The sequence below is a fragment of the Platichthys flesus genome, chromosome 10 (genome assembly GCF_949316205.1).
Source record: "Platichthys flesus chromosome 10, fPlaFle2.1, whole genome shotgun sequence".
Classification (NCBI taxonomy): Eukaryota; Metazoa; Chordata; class Actinopteri; order Pleuronectiformes; family Pleuronectidae; genus Platichthys; species Platichthys flesus.
This window is the reverse complement of record NC_084954.1, coordinates 5,344,969-5,362,840: the sequence shown is the minus strand read 5'-3', so window position 1 is coordinate 5,362,840 and position 17,872 is coordinate 5,344,969. Positions and strand designations below refer to the sequence as shown.

The following is a 17,872-nucleotide window of genomic DNA, read 5'->3' as shown; positions in this document are numbered from 1 at the left end:
ATTAGGCTACAGGCTAATCTATTCTCCTCTCTCCCCTGTACTTTTGTCTCCTCGCGCTCAACTAACTGGCATGATTTAAGAATTATGGAATTAGGGCAGCGCTCCCATCTCTATTAATGAGAAACGGCATGATGAAAGAGCTTGATCCTGAGCGTGCCATCTGTAGTCACTATTACACATTCACTTAATCTATCTCTCTTTCTCTCACCACTTTCTATTATTTCTCTCTCTTTCTTCCTTCCTCTGTCAAACACACACACACACACGCTCACACCTCACTTGTAATTACAGAGGAAATACTAATTCTTAGCTCTTCAAGCACTGTTGGATGTGGCGTGAAATGGTGAAATGGCATGGCAGGAAAGTTAGGTATAGACCACACACCTATGTATAGACACAGGTGCACACACACACACACACACACACACACACAAACTCACAGGAGTCCAGATGGGCCGTGTGTTATTGCTGAATAATGCATGCTATGTAGACTCTATAAAAGATACATGGGCCGAGAAAGCTGGGCACCATGCAGGCACCTTGGGGCAGTTCAGCGAGGGCAGTGCCGGAGCATCCCTTGTGCAAATTTGGAGCCGCTGCGAAACATTTCCAGCTCCTTAGTATTTAGCTGTAGGTGAGCCAACATAGGGGGGGAATATATATTTAGCAGTTAGAAAAGGAATTTGCCTTTCAGACATTGTCGGCTGATGGCTGGCGCTCGGCCCCGTGCCTTTGCAGTCACCTTGAACAAGCTTTCTGTGGTTTAAAACATAGAACTTGGGGGAATTGCGCAGCAGATTCGATGCTAGAGGCTCAGATTACAGAGCAGAAACACTGTGGAAAGAGGAAATATCCAGCAGTGTGCCTTCATCTCAAAACACACTGAGGAGGAGAGTGGGAGGAGGGGGAGGGGGGAGGGGGGAGGTCCGGGTGAAGGGTAAATGCTGCACTCATGTGGGGAGAATGAGCAACGCCCCAGCGCCCGCTTCTGGAGTCACGTGACAGGACATGCGCACCATCGAGTGCTGCATTTTGGAGCCCGTCCACAGCGCGTGACTCTTTTCAGTTTGAAACGCAACCACTCAAACTAAATGAATTAGATCAAGCTGCCACTACATTCGCCTAATTAAGAGAATTGCCAATACCCAGAGATAATTATTTCTACTCATTAATGGATTGTATTACGAATGAGGGACTTTGAATGAATTGGTAAAGTTTTCAATGGTCTTTATTTTCATTAATTATTTATTTTGGTCCACATTTTCAAATTCCACAAGAAACTCCGTGCAAAAGAGTTTACTAAAAATAAAGTAAGAAATCCAAACAAATATATAACTGATCCAATAGTGTCTATATAGAAATAATTTATTAAAAACACAGTTTTTAATTTGTTAATCACCTTAACCCAAAAAAATATTAGCATTGTTCGTAACCGAATATTTCCAGATTGTTCTTGATCAAAAATATCACGTATAGGAGCACTTGTTCTAGCTAGCTTTGTTCATATACAACTACTCAAACAAAATAAACCACGTCATAACATTTTGAAATGCGCTACAAAATTTCCCAAAATAATAGTTTTCCTCACAAATCAAAAATGAGTTACTATTCTTAATGAGCACTTTGACTTACGATCATTCAAGTACAATTTGATTACAATGATCAGGTAGAGTTTTTAATTTTGATTAATGTTAATATTCAGTTTCCAAAATAATTTTGAACAAAAAGGTGTAGCTTAGGTTAGTTAGTATAGACTGACAAAACAACAAATAAACAATACAGACATAAATGTTATTAAGGGTAGTTACAAATATTACATCTCCATTTTGAACTTGTTTATCACTAGATACAAACGTTTTTATTTCTTCATTATATATATATATATATATATATATATATATATGAGTGCAGAAAATAAACTAAATACTCCAAGACATAAAGAAAACACAGAAAAGAAAGAGTTAAATTAACATAAATGTGAAAAGTGAATAAAAGGTCAATTAAAGCAAATGGATCAATCAAAACCCTTTTATAAGAACAACTGAAGAGTTGAGCTTTAGATTGTTCTGTGTTATATTCCATGTTGCAGTCGAATTATGGAATGTACTGGATTTCGCAACAAGCTCAGTAAAACCGGAGGGTAAGAGACAAATAAGGACCTTACAGATAAATCAAACCCAGTGTCGTTTCTCGCCTGACAGAGGCAGAGGGCTGTTCAGGTTTGTCATATAAATCACAACGATGAGTATTGTATCACTCGGCCATGCTGAAGACTTTTTATGACTCTGTGGTAGCAGGATTTACACTGCTGACAGGAAGAGACTGGATAGACTGATAAGGAGGGCCAGCTCGGTCCGGGGTTACCCCCCTTGACCCAGTGGAGGTGGTGGGACAGAGGAGGATGATGGACACCCAGTCCCACCCTCTTCGGGACACTATCACAGCACTGGGAAGATCCTTTCAGCGACAGACTGATTCACCCTAAGTGTCTGAAGGAGGTATCGCAGGTCCGGCAGCAGTGAGATTGTACAACCAGCTCTGCTCCCAGTCAAAACTAAAAACAGACAGAACTCTTACTCTGGTTTAAAGGTTCAGTGTGTGGAATCTAGTGACATCTGGTGGTGAAGTTGCATGTTGCAGCTGAATGCCCCTCAACTCCCCCTCCCCTTCCAAACATGAACATGAACCTGTGACAAACTTCAATTGTCATAAAAACTCAAAAGGTGTTTAGTTTATCCAGTTTGACTGCTGTAGAAAAAACATGGAGGCCTCCGTAAAGAGGACCTGCTCCTGATGTAAATATAAAGATAAAGAAAACAACAATTTGTTTAATCTAGACGAAACGAACTAGTGAAAACATCACTAGGGTACTTTTATGTTCAATTTCTGCTTATAGATAATTTTCACCTTAATCTTACACACTGAACCTTTAACTCTCTTAACTTTGCAATATTCGTCCTGTCTGTGCAAAACAATGGTTAATAAGCAATTATCATACTACACATATTTGTCTTGTACTGTATATATCATATATATATCAGTTTTTATACCATTCATATTTTCTATCTTTTTTCTATTCCTTACACTTAAGTATTGAATGTTACTTATTATTACGTGCTGACGCTTATCTTTAACTAAGGGACTAATACCGGATTATTATCTTATCTTAATGATTCTAAAGCAGAGAGAATAACAGTGTCCTACTGTTTCAATATGCAAATAAACAACATAATATAGTAAGTTACTCTTGGCATCATATTTCCAGATTGTTATATTACTAATTCTGACTCAAGCCTCGGAGCTCTTCTTCCGGTCTTTTTTTTTTACAATCGCGACATTTCCCGACAGCACGTGAACGCAGCACAGCACACCACACAGGACGGAGGAGCCACTGAAGGAATCCAGAAGTTTCCGGCAGCCAAGTTCTCACCCCCCGAGAGGAAGGAGGAGCAGCAGCCGCGAGGAGATCTCACCACACAAGCAGGAGGGTAAGACAATTGTAAGTGTCGCCTCCCTTCATTAGCTCCGGCCCCGGTTCTGAGAGCGGGTTGTCGGGCAGCTGTTAGAAAAGTGGGTGAGGGAGAGAAAGCGGAACTAGCTTAACTAGCGAGCTAGCTACACTTTTTGTGTTTAAGCTAGGTTAACGACTCCGGAGCGGACCCTGTCCCCGTTTTACGACAACTTGACACAACTTTCTACACAATGTAAGACCGCTTTGATCGTTTAAAAGTTAAAAGTTTTAAAAGTGTTAAAAGTGGGGCTGGACCGCTACAGCTCGCTTTTATTGTGTGTGTGCGTGTGTGTGTGTTTGTGTGTGTGTTAGAGACTGTGTTTTTTCTGGGCTCGTGTTTCTCATCCAAGCTAACGTCACCTGTTTGTCTCAGGTGACTCGGGTTAAAAAGTGGCCCAGCACTTTGTCCCTTTGGCCCCGTGACACAACCAACCGGGTCAGGAGTGTAGATAGAATTATTATTATATTTTAAACACAACGACTGAACAGATTAGTAAAATGTACTTTATTTTTTACTTAAAGTTAAAATAGGTAAAACACGTGCTTTGACCACCTTCATGGGCACAGCGGGATGTCATGTGTTTGTTTTCTCCACACAGCTCAGCTACCTTCTTATCTTTTAAATACCCCCCCCCCCCCCCCCCCCCCCCAACACACACACACACAAAATGTTGTCATCCACACTACAGGGAAAGTGTGTTGGAGAAGTAAAGCCCTTTTGTGTTTGAATGTATTAAAAGGTCAACAAGGGGGCCGTGAACACAGCATTATAGGATGAAGAGAAGACGTCAGTGTGTGTGTGTGTGTGTGTGTGGCTCCCAGATCAGGATGAACAGGTTTGGGGAGAAGAACAAGAAGTGAGTTTCCCTGTTGGAGTCATTGTGTTGGGCTGTGACTGTGAAGACATGACAACATGAACGGGTATGTCTGTGGAAGTGATCTTGTGATTGTGGCGCCATGTTGTGCGTTGTCTCAGCCTTGGGCGTGAATACATGGGTTGTGTTTCAGACTCAAACTGCACAAAAAAGTAAAAAATACTGTGTTTTTTGTATGTTTCTTCTGCGGTTGTAACCTTCTCATCACTCTAATCGATACCCGGCTACAGAGAGATCTGGTTCACTGGCACAGGAAGTTTATCTTTAGTTGTTGACATGTTCCTCTGCTCTTTGCTTGGCAAACAAATTACAAAATCTGCAGATGAGTCGTTATTCTGCTTTCTGGATAATAAACCTCGTATCAGTTCCTCATCAAGTTCAATAATGGGTTGGAAAGAGCAGTCGAGTCTGTGTGAACCAAATGCCCTCTGGTCCAGGAAAAAAAATGCAGCGTCTACAACATTGAATCGTCTAATCTGCCTGCCAAGTAGCTTCTCTGTTTTTCCCTGTGTTTTTCTCAGGATGTTTAATTGCAGTAGGGTTGAACGGGAACTTGAGGTTCAGGGGTTATTTGGAAAACAGGAAAATGTTATTTGAACCATATAAGGGAGAGGAAAGGGACAGGAGAGAACGAAAGGAAAAGGATGTTTCCTGAGTTTTGGGATCCTTCTGTCGGGTGAAACTTTAGTCTTGCTCATGGACACCTGGTTCTGTCCTTGACTGTCCTGTCAAAGCCGGATAACAGACTTCATTCTTTGCTTAGGACGCTCTTGATTTCACGTTATTTTATGCACCAAAACCTCTTAGAGGCTAATATCACACCTCATTTCTGAGCCTCTTGTGATGCTGGACTGCACGAAGGTCACAAATCATTGGATTTGCGCCTGCTTGGCTCTACCCCAAGGTGCCATAGCTCAAGTTATGATCAGAATTATGGATTCTGTACTTAAAGTATGTGTCTCCGAATGGATTACCTTGAAAAATACAACAAAACCACACCTATTATGCAAGTCCCTTCTCCACAAAGTGGACTGCCTGTCAGTGGGCTTGTATTTATGAATTGAGAAACCATCCAGAATGCTTTACATCATTATAACAGTGTTTTCCTTGGAAGTAATTGAATGGGTGTCTGTAGCCTTTTAACCGTACTTATACATAACGGTTCTTACCCTCATCTAACACTTAGGGGCATTTAATTCTGCTCCACTTCTCATCCCTTGTCTGCAACATTCAAGGTTTGTTCAGTGATTTGAATTCATAGCTGTGTTGATTCTATTTTTATGCTACTTTTTTGCTCCTAAGAATTACTTTGTAATCTCTCTGTGTGTTGTAGTTCACACACTAATAAAACTACAAACGAGAGCAAAGTGGAACTGATTCCAAACGCCTCCAGTTGTTTGATAGTATGGACTTTCAAGGATTATTCCCTACAAGGCCATTTTTAGGGGTTCAGTATCTTGCCCAAGGACTCTTCAGCATGTAGCTGAGGAAGACTGAGGATTGAACCGCAGACTGTCTGATTGGAGGACGACCACTCTACGCCACAGCCGCCCCGACAGCTTCATTCATTACGGTCTTAAAAACCCTGTTGACACCCTGCACTTCCTTCTGCTGGCTCAACGATAAAGCTTCTCAACAACACCTCTTTCATAACAACCTCTTTTGTGATGATTGTGCAAGATCGTGAAATCTAAATGTTGATCTGAGCGCAGTGTGTATTGAGCTGTGAAATGTAGGCATAACCCAGTATGTCTTGATGAGATCGGGGAATTCATACACTGAATATCACATCCGTGGAGCAGCCTTGAGTAGCTTTTGATCTTAGGCTATACTTGTTTTGAAGTGAGTCAGTTATTGATGCTAAGAATTCTTAAGCAGCATCCACCACCAGCTAGTTAAGTAGGTGTATTGTCATCTGTTGTCAGACTATTCCCGTGTTTATGAAGTGGTCACAGAGATCCCACGCATACATAATCTCATTAGGTAACATAAGTTTTCATGACAAATCCTTAATTGCCCATTGAATAATATTTAAGCGAGTCATTTCACCATATTAACCGTTAAATGTAGATTTGATGTCCTCATAACATAATATTGATCTTTTTGAGGCCACATAGGTTATTTGTCTTGAACTTGAAGTTTAATTTTAAATTTTAAGGTCCCATTTGTTGCACAATGTCTCTATTGACGATGTATAATACAGCATCTTTTCAGGAACATTCATGTACAAGAAAAATAGGATAAATCACTAAAGTGAGAACAGTAATGTCTGTCACTCAACTGCCATTTAAAAAAAGTCAAACCACAAATTTTAGAAAGATAATGTTAGACTTTTTAAATACGTACTACTCTTACCTTAAATGTCTTTTACCCTTTACCAATAACATTATCTTATTTTTATGAAAGATTGAATTTTCTTTTAATCTGCCAGCTGGCAACATTCAATCTCATCATTCTAATTTCCATATTCCAGCTTCCTTATCTCAGTTCCCTCATTGTTAGCACATATGATTCTACCAGCCACGCTGCAGCTAAGCTTTACATCAACAAGGACCCGCCGCAGGCACACAAACAGATAGGTTTTCTTCATCACTGATACAGATTTGTGTTTCCTTTATCAGCAGGCCGATTGTCTGTGTTCAGACTCCAAACACTCTCTAAGCAGCAGGAAATGAGCCTTGTTTAGGTTTTGCATCCTCTTCTGTTCCCCATAAGTGACAAACAAAAACATTTCTGCAAACGTAGTTAAAAGTTCGACCATTAAGTTTGCTCTTCCATCTTTAAGATGTAGTATACAGCACTGAACCTTTACTTATTGTGACATGAGATATAAGGTTCTTTTTAACTATCAAAACGCTTAAGCTGATGCTTCTCAGAACCTGAACTTTTGAACCTGTAAAGCTTTGACTGTAGTTCTTGCAAGTAAGACTTATAGGGTATATATGTCTTAACAAGGTAATGCTCCTTGTAAACCACTAAAAAAACAAGTTTAACATGTTGTTTTAAACTCCTAGGAGAACAGTTCAGTTAAAGTAACTTGACACGAATTTGGATTAAATTCACAGAATTCCAATTAGGGCTTTGTTGTTGTTTTTTGTTCCCTATCAAATCTATATGCAGTTAAAGTTTTGCCTTATGTTACAAATCAACATGATAAACATCTGCAGTGGGAGAAAAATATCAAATTATGTATGATATATGACTTGTTGACTTTTGGTGCTCCTCGTTGATCAATGTCAACAATTAACTGAAACTTATTCTGCCATAGTCTGATTAATCGGAAATTATTATCTCAATGCAGATGTGTGGCTGTTGGAATGTATGTCCGCCAATATGTAAAGAAACTGCATTAAAACTGATTATTAAAATACTTTTCTGAACCAATCTTTTCAGGCCGCAGAATATCGAGCTCGGTGCCGCAGGAGGAGCCTCCAAACAGGACAGCAGCAAGATGGACGACATGTCTGTGGAACAGATTACCTTGAGAGCCAACCAAGTGACTGACGAGGTACTGACTCACACGAGCCACACAGACTCACTCACAGTCTGTTTCTGACTCTCTATGAGCAAGTAGCAGCAGTATGAAACATCTCTAACTTGATCTCTACCTGGAATGTTTAAGTATCAAATGCCAACGCTGTGAAAGTCCATAACAGAACTGAAAGTATGAGGGTTTGGAACATGGTGAGAATTCAGATGGAACTTGACAGAGAGGGGATCATGTTGCGTGTGTATGTGTGAGATGTTTCAACAGATGTTTCTCTACTTTATTTTTTTTTCTTGGAAGTTTCCCAAAAACAAGTATTTCGGTCCTAACTAAATATGCGGAAACTGTAAATGCAACCAAACAGTCACAGTTTATATGGGGGATAATGTTTCCAATATTAAATTAGTAATAAGTGAATATTAGTATGGGTTTAAATTGAGCTTTGTTTTAAAGGAAAAGCTATTTTGCAGTTCTGGGCTCCACAGTATGTACTTAGCTCCCAGGAAACCTTCCTACACATTATCCAGAAATTATACCATACTAAAATAAAGCATTAGCCTGTTTTTATTCCTACCGTGAAAACCCATTGCTCTCATCTGCACCAAATTTAACAGCAGCTCTTCTCTTTTAAACTTTTTAAACCTGGAGGGAACGAGTACCTGATACTAAAAAGGAAGATTAAGGTGGAGTTTTCCTTTAAATTACAGCAAAAAAAGACTCATATACATAAAGTAATTGTCTTCAACAGAAAAATGTAATTAGTCTTGGATGCAAAACAGTTTAGATCAGATGAAAATAAAACAAAACAAATGCAGCCAGTAGTAAGAATGCTAAATCGTTGAAAGAATAATTTGACATTAAATATGCTTATTCTAAAGATGACTAATTAATCTAAAATTAAGATTGTCACCCGCCAGCTGTAGTTCCATATTTGACATGAAAACACAAAACTGGTATTAATCTTCTAAATGAACACCATCAGGAGAGCAGGTGCTAGCATTTCCAAAAATGTCAAACTATTCCTTTGGATATTTTCAGTACAAATACTCATGAAGCCATATCAGTACAGTTGATCCTTCATATGTTCAGTTATTGATATTGAAATATTCACAATGAAATAGTTGTTTTAACTGTAGCTATGTTTTTTAGGCTCAGTTTATACAGATTGAGTAGAATGAAACACAGACGTATATAATCCGCTGGTTTCTGCAGTTTTGCATTGAGTCATTTTCAAAGCATTCAGCTGAGAATTAAGTCAGGCATTACTGAGGAGTGTGTGAGGCTATTACGCCTAATTTAGCCCCGTCCCCCTCGGTGTGAATGTTGTCAGCCATATTTAAGCGTTGTTATCATCATGGAGATATTTGTTTAATCAGCACTGCTGGGCATCATATGATCAGCCATCTGACTGGAATGGGGGCAGATTAATTTACTCCAGTGCACGTCACCTTCTTGTAATTTCCCCTGTACTAATTCCTTGTGGGGGGTTTTCCTCTCTTTTTTCTCTTCTCTTTTCTGAACTGTGTTTCTATCTTTTTCTTCCTGCTGCTGCTGCTGTCTGGTTGACAAAGGAGATCACGGATTGGACAAAGCATGGGCGGCTCCTTCTGCTAAAGCTACTTAACACTCTGGCTTTGGGTAAACACTCATACCTGACTAACTCAGAGCATGGCTGGCAATTTATCAGGACCATATCGAAATTTCTAATGATAAGGGAAAGGTCATCTTAAGGACGTGTCTTGTGGGTTTAAGGCTGTTTTTAAATGTACAGTCATCCCAAACACAAATTAGCATGCCGTTCTCTGTATCTCACATTTCTCAGAGAACCTCAACCTGGAAGATTTGTGCTAAGTGTGCGATTTCAGGCTTAATTAGTCAAGTCCAAGGATTTGGGTCGACATTAAGTAATGTTTATCCAACCGAATGATGTTCGGGCTCAGCCAACAGGAACCTGGCTGAGCTCATCATATTCCTCTCGCCAATTCTATGTTTGTCTGTTTCTCAACTCGCTGATTAATGTATTCAGAGCAAACATAACACAGAAAGAATAAGGGATCCGGTCTTCCTCCCTCTCTCTCTCTCCCTCTTGGTAACTGTTCATTAGCGATGGTAACAGTGGAGTCATGCCCCGAGTTGCTTCCGTGCTTTGCTCCTTTGGCTGCTCTGTGCAGAGTTGCCGTCTATTTATAGCGAGACAAAGTCATTGCTCACCTGAACTGACTGCATTCCAGTTTCAACCCCTTTTTGTCTTTGTGTGTTTTTGTCTGCGTCTTGTTGTCAATTAACTTTTGTGTCGGCCTTACCCTATGTCATCTGATTAGAGCGAATTTAGACACAGCATGAAATCCATGCTCCTTAGTTTAATATGCACAATGTTTGCATCACTTCCTGCTTTTCCTTGTCTTATGTGATCAGTATTGTTGATATTTTGTATTGTCAAGAACACAAAGATCCCTTTGCTCCTTAGATATTACAACTGACATTTTTCAGTATTGTAAAATAGTGTATTCTAAATAATACTTGTTGTATTTTATTAAAAGAACTGAGGTAAGTTAATGACTTATATAATCATTAACCACAAATATAATTGATGGAAAATCAATAACTTATTATTTTCAGCCTTAATAAGCTAAAAAATAAATCAATTTAACTTGAATTATTCATTGTATAAATATAATCTCAGATGATATTAAGTCTATTATCACAATGTGGAACTGGTCTTATAGATCTGCTGCAGTCGACGCTTATATCTTAATGAATACCGTGTCGCTTCCTTTTTTTTAATCTTATTTTCTTATCACACGCATCTTTCCATTTCCCTCATCCCTCTTATCTTGTTCTCTTCCTCTCCGTCTCCTTTGTAATTCTCTTCTGTTTTTCTTCTCCACCCTCTCAGTCCCTCGAGGCCGTATCCTCACCAATCAACTGGTTTATTTGAATTAAGAATACTGTCAGAAATTCTCATACAAATCCAGGTGGATATATAAAATCCATTGTGGGTTGAAGATTTGGTCCAACAATATAAACTTTACCAAAATCTGGAAAAAGTGCAAATAGAGAGAGAACAGGAAGTATGACAGGGAGCTGCAGAATCCTGGGTGGTGTACTCAAATTTATTTTGAATCTACAATGTGTCATTGGAATACAAGGGAGGATAATGATGCCCCAATAAAATAACACTGAATTCATCTATTTTCATTTCATTTGCACGATCTCGGTCAGGTGCATTTAGGCAGTTAGAGCCTAAATGAGACACACAAACAAAAATGCATCATTCGATCTGAGGCGTGATTCCACTCGGCATCATTTTGTGTCTTCCTCCCTCGTTCTTGCTGCAAACTGCTTTTGGCTAAAACTGTTTACATTTAGCTTTTCAATTTGTCTCATTATTCTCTAACACGTGTTGTTTCTTTTCTTCCCCCAGTCACTGGAAAGCACGCGGCGGATGCTGCAGATGGCCGAGGAGGTGAGAGTTTTAATGTGTCTTTGTTGGTTCATCACCGGCTCCTCTATGTTGTCTTTGAATTCTAGAATTAATATTAGTTTAAGTTTCATATTAGATATTTTGACATTATTTTGTCAAAAATATGAATTTAAATGTGTATGGTTTACAACAAATTGGGACATTGATGTTTTTTGTAATTTGAGATTTTGACATTGTAAGAAAATACAAATACAAGGAAAATATTGTTTCAGTTAATAATTGATAAACGCTCCAGTTCTCTGCTTGTCCAAATGAGTCCTGAAATGTATCTACGCCTGGTTATTACCTTCTCTCATAGTTCATGAAACGATGTGTGTTTTTATTTTCATGGGTTCTTAACTAATGCTTTTATTGTTGTTTCCAGAGCAAACAAACAGGCGTAAACACCATGGTGATGTTGGACCAGCAAGGAGGTAAATTTACCACAGCGCTGCTGCAGGTTTTGATGAATGTAACCTTACTTTGTTTTGTGGAGCTTTTCAATTTCACTTGAGGCTGTTGAATAAAAGTCAAGGACAAAGATGTCCGAGAATGTCGTGCTCACAGAAATGTTTTGCATTTTCTAACTTGGAGCTGCATTCATTTGTGTGAGTGCACACAAATGAATGCACACACTTGGCGATAGTGTAATGCTGAGTTTTAAAATAAGAGAGTTATTAATGAAGCTTATACAAACCTGTGTATATATAACAATTGTTGCAGTAAAACAGTGATCAACGGTCAAAATGATCATATAATTAATTATTAAAATAAGGCGAAAGTTTATTACCCTCAATTAATGATAGTTTACAGTATTTTTCTCCATCAGGAGCAGTTCACTGTATTTAACTTTGTATGTATCTGTTGTTTTCTCTGTTTAAAAATGTGCATTTGTAATTATTAGTTTTTCTACCTACTGTATGTTCCATTGTGTTGTCTCTCTACCATTTGTTTCTGCTGCAATGGCCCAGTTGTTGACCCAATTTAAGAATCCTCCCAGTGGTTATTTAATAATTAATTTAATCTATTCTAAAATTGGAAAAAACTAAATAAAGTCTATAACAACAAAGCAATAGGATTAATTTCTAGTGTAGGAAACGTACCTGGATACAAAGAGGAGTCTAACATGTGCTGTACCGGTCTCTTTGTGTTCCAGAGCAGCTGAAGAATGCGGAGAACGGCATGGACCAAATCAACCAGGACATGAAACTGGCTGAGAAGAACCTCACCGATCTCTCCAAGTGCTGCGGGATGTGTGTCTGCCCCTGTGACAGGTACTTTACACCCAGAGCCGCTGAGGGCTCCTTTTCACTGTTATCTTATTTTGGATACACGACACTGTTTTACTGCCAGTTGGGAGATTACATTTATCACATTTTCCTCTCATTGGTTTGGAGCTGATTTGAACAAATACTTGCAAATGAAGTCGACAAATTCAGCTGTTAACAAGCAAGGAAGCTGTATCAAAACTCTGGTTCTTGGCATATTAAATATAGTTTTGTTTATTCTTTATATTTTGGGTAGTTTTACTATTCACTGTGGAGTTCTCGTGACTAATTTCTCTCCGTGTACAGTGTTGTGTAACTAATATTTGGATTATTTAAATCAATGCGACAACAGGAGGACAGCCGTGCCACAAATTATCTGTTTTTGGATAATTAGCTTAGAAATTGGCCCATTGATCTTAGAAACCTTTTAGCAGCGCTGCTAACACCTGTCACATGTAAAAGGTTACGGTATTAACATTAAATTAACGACACAATCTGAGGCTGTAGTCAATTCACTGGTGGATTCTGGGTCAGATTAGGATTCAGTCATTATGTTAACGTGTTTTGTTCCTTACTGCGGCTCTGAAACTCTTGTGTTCACAGCAGCTGGTGCTAAATTTGTTTCAGTGTATTGAACTGTCCGGTGGCCGTTACCATAAATCTATATGATTGCCTCCTTTTCTTGGGAAAAAGCTGTGTTCCTTTGTCGAGTAACATTAAGGATGTGATTTGAATAAAATGAGAAAAGTTTTGAAAAGGGAGCAAACACCTCAGAAAACCAGAAACAAGTCCGACTTCACTTCGTTTCTATTATCACTGACTTTTGCAGCATTAACGCAGTTTGAACGGCTGCAACACAAAACACTGATTTGTATGTCAAATGTGTATTTTGTGGTCATAAGCTTGCTTCTCCGATTCATGAGCATTCCCAGCTGTTTTTGAAACAGTTGGTTGCGTGACCCTTTGGGTGTAATGGTCCGTGGAGAACACACTGTAATCTCTGTGTCTGAATCTGTCAAGCCGTATCGATGTGCAGTGTCTTTGTACAATAAGATCATATCTGGCTCTAAACATGAAAAACAAATCTTTTCAAAATGCTTTCACATTGGAGAGGAGGATTCATTGATGAGTACCAAAAGATAAGGTAGGAGATCGTTTTTTTGATGTTATGATAGATGAGCATCTGTGAATGTAGTAGCGATGGCAGCTTTTATATGCTTTTCCTCCATAGTTCATATGGTTCTCTTAATCGAAAGTGTCCTAGTTTTTAAGGCAAACCCCTTTTATATTGCCTGGTTTTGTTCTGACTATGATATTTGTTCCTTTGCCAGGGTGTCAACTATTGAGCATGATACGAAATATAAGAAAACCTGGGGAATCAGAGGAGCAGGAGGAGATGGAGAAAATTACGAGAGTGACACGGTGATCTCAAGGCAGCCGCCGGGCGCTCGTAACGGTCAGGCCGGCCAGCTGAACGCCCCCGCTCCTTCAGGCCCGTACATCAAGAGGTGGAGTCCGGATCTTTTTCTGTCTTTTACTAAAGTGCCGTCAGAAATTAAAATTGCCTTTGACACATATTTGAAAGATCCTTTGTAAACCATCATTTGAACGTCTGTGCCACAGGATAACCAACGATGCCCGTGAGGACGAGATGGAGGAGAATCTCGATGCGGTCGGCAGCATCATTGGCAACCTGAAGACTATGGCTATGGACATGGGCTCTGAGATAGACAAGCAGAACGTACAGATCGACCGCATCACCGACAAGGTAAGAGCCTGAGACCCACTCCCTGCGATTCTTCATTTTTATGTCGACAAAGCTTCTGTCGTCTTAATTTGCTGATGGTTCCTTCCGAGAGGATTTAGGAGGAGTTTTACCTGAGATGTCTTTAGAAAAAACCCTCTCACTCAAACACATTTCTTTCCTCTTCCTATTCATCATCTCAGGCTTTATGGACAAATTAAACTTTCACACTGTTTACTTCTTAACAAACGAAAGTTATGATACATTGAACTAAGGGTTTGAATCCTGTCTTTTATATCTTCATGAGTTCTCCTCCTCCTCACCTCTTGACACATTACCTCCACCTGTAGATCACTGAAACAGACAGGACTGTGTATTGCCTCGCTTGTCACTAGAGGTCAAACCCCCTCCCACCCCACAGCGCTCAACTTTTTAATGTGTTTAAATGCATTCAAAGTTACTAGTGAATCTACAAATTGCTTGATGAAAAAGGAATGTCTGTATTAGTGCCTCTTTTCACCTGTTCCATCGTTTTCTTTCAGGCGGACATGAACAAGGTTCGCATTGATGATGCAAACCAACGAGCCAACAAGCTCATCAAATAGACAAGGAACCACGCTTCTGCCAATTTCATCTATCAACCTTGAGCCTGTATCGCCCCACACACACACACACTCACACACATGCACTCACACACACACACACGCACACAGCGGACTCACACACACACACACATGCACACATGCACACACATTCTTGCACATATGCACAAACATAAAATAGAAATCCACTCTGGGAGAATGTTCATGCCAGCCGTGTGCCTGCCTTTACTGCACTAATATGTCAAGAGAGTATAAACATTTATACAGTCTATAAATTATCCTTAAACATTTTGTATTCATAGTCTCCGTGCTGGACTTGGGGAAGAAATGCGGGCATCACAAACTGCAGCTAACAGCCAGTGACTGAGTGCCTGTCACGTCTGTTTGATACCAAATATGGACCCGACTTGTATCTTATCAAATCCCATTCACAGGAAGGGAAGGAGCTCAGGTCAAATACTGTTCCTGCTTATTCTTCTCCCCCTGTTTGCCTTCCTCTTGAGTCGAGAGCTATGAACTGTCTCTGTGTATGTGCCTCTCTGGAATTCATGGACGAGGGAGATCCAAGATCTTTAATTGTCTTTAATTGATATACAGCACAACATTAATTTATGTATCCCCCCCTTATTGGTTTTACCCTGATAGAGCTGCAGCCACTTTGATCAAAAGTGATCAAAGATAATTCTTGGTCTAAAACAAATCAATCAAATTCCTATTGGTTCCCTGTTAATTGTATCGTGTATTGTTTTGAGATGCTTATTTAATTATTCTTCATCCAGCAGAAATGACTTGTTAATAAAGTTGTCTTTTTTTTCTTTTGTTTTAAAAACTTTGTTCCCATGTTATTTTGTTTTTGCCATTTCTTCCCCAAGTTGTTTCAAAAACAAGAAATAAAAAGTTGTGCTTTGGAGTCGCAGCAGAAACACTGTGACGCTGGGACTCAAAGCACCCCCCCACCCCCCTGAACGAGGGCAATTCAATGTGGATGTGTTTTTTTTTTATTAAATGTATAGCAATCGCTGTTCCTTCAAATGTGAAGGAGGGTCAGTTAGCACCAGGAGGAATGTTCTTCATTTCCTCCTGTACAGCGTCTCTAGATCAGTTTATGACGTCCCCGACAATGGGGGGGGGGGGGGGGAAACACCAGTGGTTTGAAAAACTGCTGTACGTCACATTTCGTGTCACTTGAGGTTTTTCTTTCCCGCCGTGACCGCGGTGTCGATGTAAATACTGAAACGCAGTGTAGCTGTTCATTAATTGCCTATATAGCTTCGCCGTTAATCTAATGCCATTCCTTCTTTGTTACCTCCCAGTTAATAGAGATATATAGCACCCAGGAGGAGATTTAACAGCCCACACGAGCCTGGTAATGTGTGTGTGTGAAAATTAATTTCCTCAAGTTTAATAATTGCCTGTAAAAGTATGAAAACACATGTTGAGTCTGGAAACACGCGGCCGTGCTCTGCCATTCCTCATATCGGCTCACTGGCTCTTTGCTGTGGTGATCTAATGAAAATGACCTAGACTTTTTTTTTTAATTGAAGAAAATGAGTCTGGGAGAATACTGGGATTTAAAAGTGTGCAGGCCCCCTGTCAGTGTGATGGTGGATGGTTGTGTTCTAACAGCCATGGTATCACAAACCATTCCTCCTGCTCTGTGGAACAGCCAGTTCTCGGAGCCAGGCTCCAGTAAAGTGATAATATTTGATGATGGAGGGCGTAATTCTACTTGTCAGCGCTGCAGCCCGACTCAGAAATTTTACTGCTGGCAGCGAGATGCAAAAATATACATGCAAATGAATGTTGTTTAGTGGGGGGGGGGGTAAATGCAAAAGTCCTGGCTGGCGATGCTCAGGCCTCGCTGTGGAAAATTGGCTAATGATAAAGTAATATACCGAATGCTTATAATATCTCTCGTATGCATCACAAGGCCTTTTTAGTTTTTGGGAGAAAACTGCTCATTTGTATGCTGTGCTGCAGGCGTCCACCTTTTGAGTTTGTAAAGATTGAAATGAGCGGTTATTCAGGGCTTTGTATTTCTCTAAGTGATCGTCCTCGGCCTGTTACTTGTCAGCTGAGATCTAATTAGTATAGCTTAAGGCTGCCTCGCTGTCTTGAGGCTGTTCATTCATTGTTTTACAGCCACTGGAATGTAAATACAACCGTTTTTGTCTATTTTGAATATGTTCCTGTGCAGCTCTTCTTATCTGAAATGACCTCGGTGAAGGGGCGGCTGTTCAACGGAGTCAAAATGCCTTTTTCTTTCATGCCTGCCCATGTTAAATCATCTGTACACAATAAATCTGTTCTCGAATGCATTTTCCTTGCATCTTCTATTAATGTATTAACAAATAAAATGAATTTTCGGTTTCATTAAACATTGGCAACCAAACTGTGACGGTGGTAGAGTGGTCAATAAATAAAAGAACCCAAACCGGGTAGTATCAGGAGTTTATTTTTAAACTTTATTCTCTCAAAAGGTTTTAAAGATATTAGATCTTTCCTGTCAACAGTTGTTGGGTATTTTACATCGCTAGAGAATACAAAATGCAGATTTAAAAACCACCAAAGAGAAGAGGCAGGTAGGAAAGAAGAAGAAGAGGAGGAGGGGTAAAGAAAGTGGAAGAAGGTGTCAAGAGTGAGATTCCCCCAAATATAGTGACCAAGACAAAAACAAGACTGATTACATGTGATGCAAGTTCCCCCCAAACCATTTAAAGGTGCAGGAAATCTCCAATTACTGGCACTGTTAACACAGGCGCATTGTTCTAATGGCCGTCTGCACATGGAAACATCTGTATTCCCTGTGGAAACATCTGTATTCCCTGTGTGTGTGACAGCCACGAGAAGATGACTGATTTAACAGCTAATTTTGTTCCTCTGGGTGACAATGTAAATAAGCCAGAGAGAGAGAGAGAGAGA

At 39.7% G+C, this 17,872-nt stretch overlaps 1 protein-coding gene across 3 annotated transcripts; it reads left to right on the top strand.

Annotated features, from left to right (window-relative positions):
* The first annotated feature begins 3,332 nt into the window (after positions 1-3,332).
* On the top strand, positions 3,333-17,268 carry LOC133962144 (synaptosomal-associated protein 23-like). Of its 3 annotated transcripts, none has more exons than XM_062397613.1 (8): positions 3,333-3,488; positions 7,780-7,894; positions 11,298-11,339; positions 11,722-11,770; positions 12,493-12,610; positions 13,936-14,112; positions 14,228-14,372; positions 14,891-17,268. In XM_062397613.1, exons 2-8 carry the CDS (start codon positions 7,838-7,840, stop codon positions 14,951-14,953), a joined length of 651 nt encoding a protein of 216 aa, XP_062253597.1. In that variant the 5' UTR covers positions 3,333-3,488; positions 7,780-7,837; the 3' UTR covers positions 14,954-17,268. The 3 variants fall into 3 exon arrangements, with proteins under 3 accessions (XP_062253597.1, XP_062253596.1, XP_062253595.1); XM_062397612.1 differs by having other exon boundaries at positions 3,360-3,499; XM_062397611.1 differs by lacking the exon at positions 3,333-3,488 and adding an exon at positions 3,538-3,704.
* The last annotated feature ends 604 nt before the right edge of the window (positions 17,269-17,872 follow it).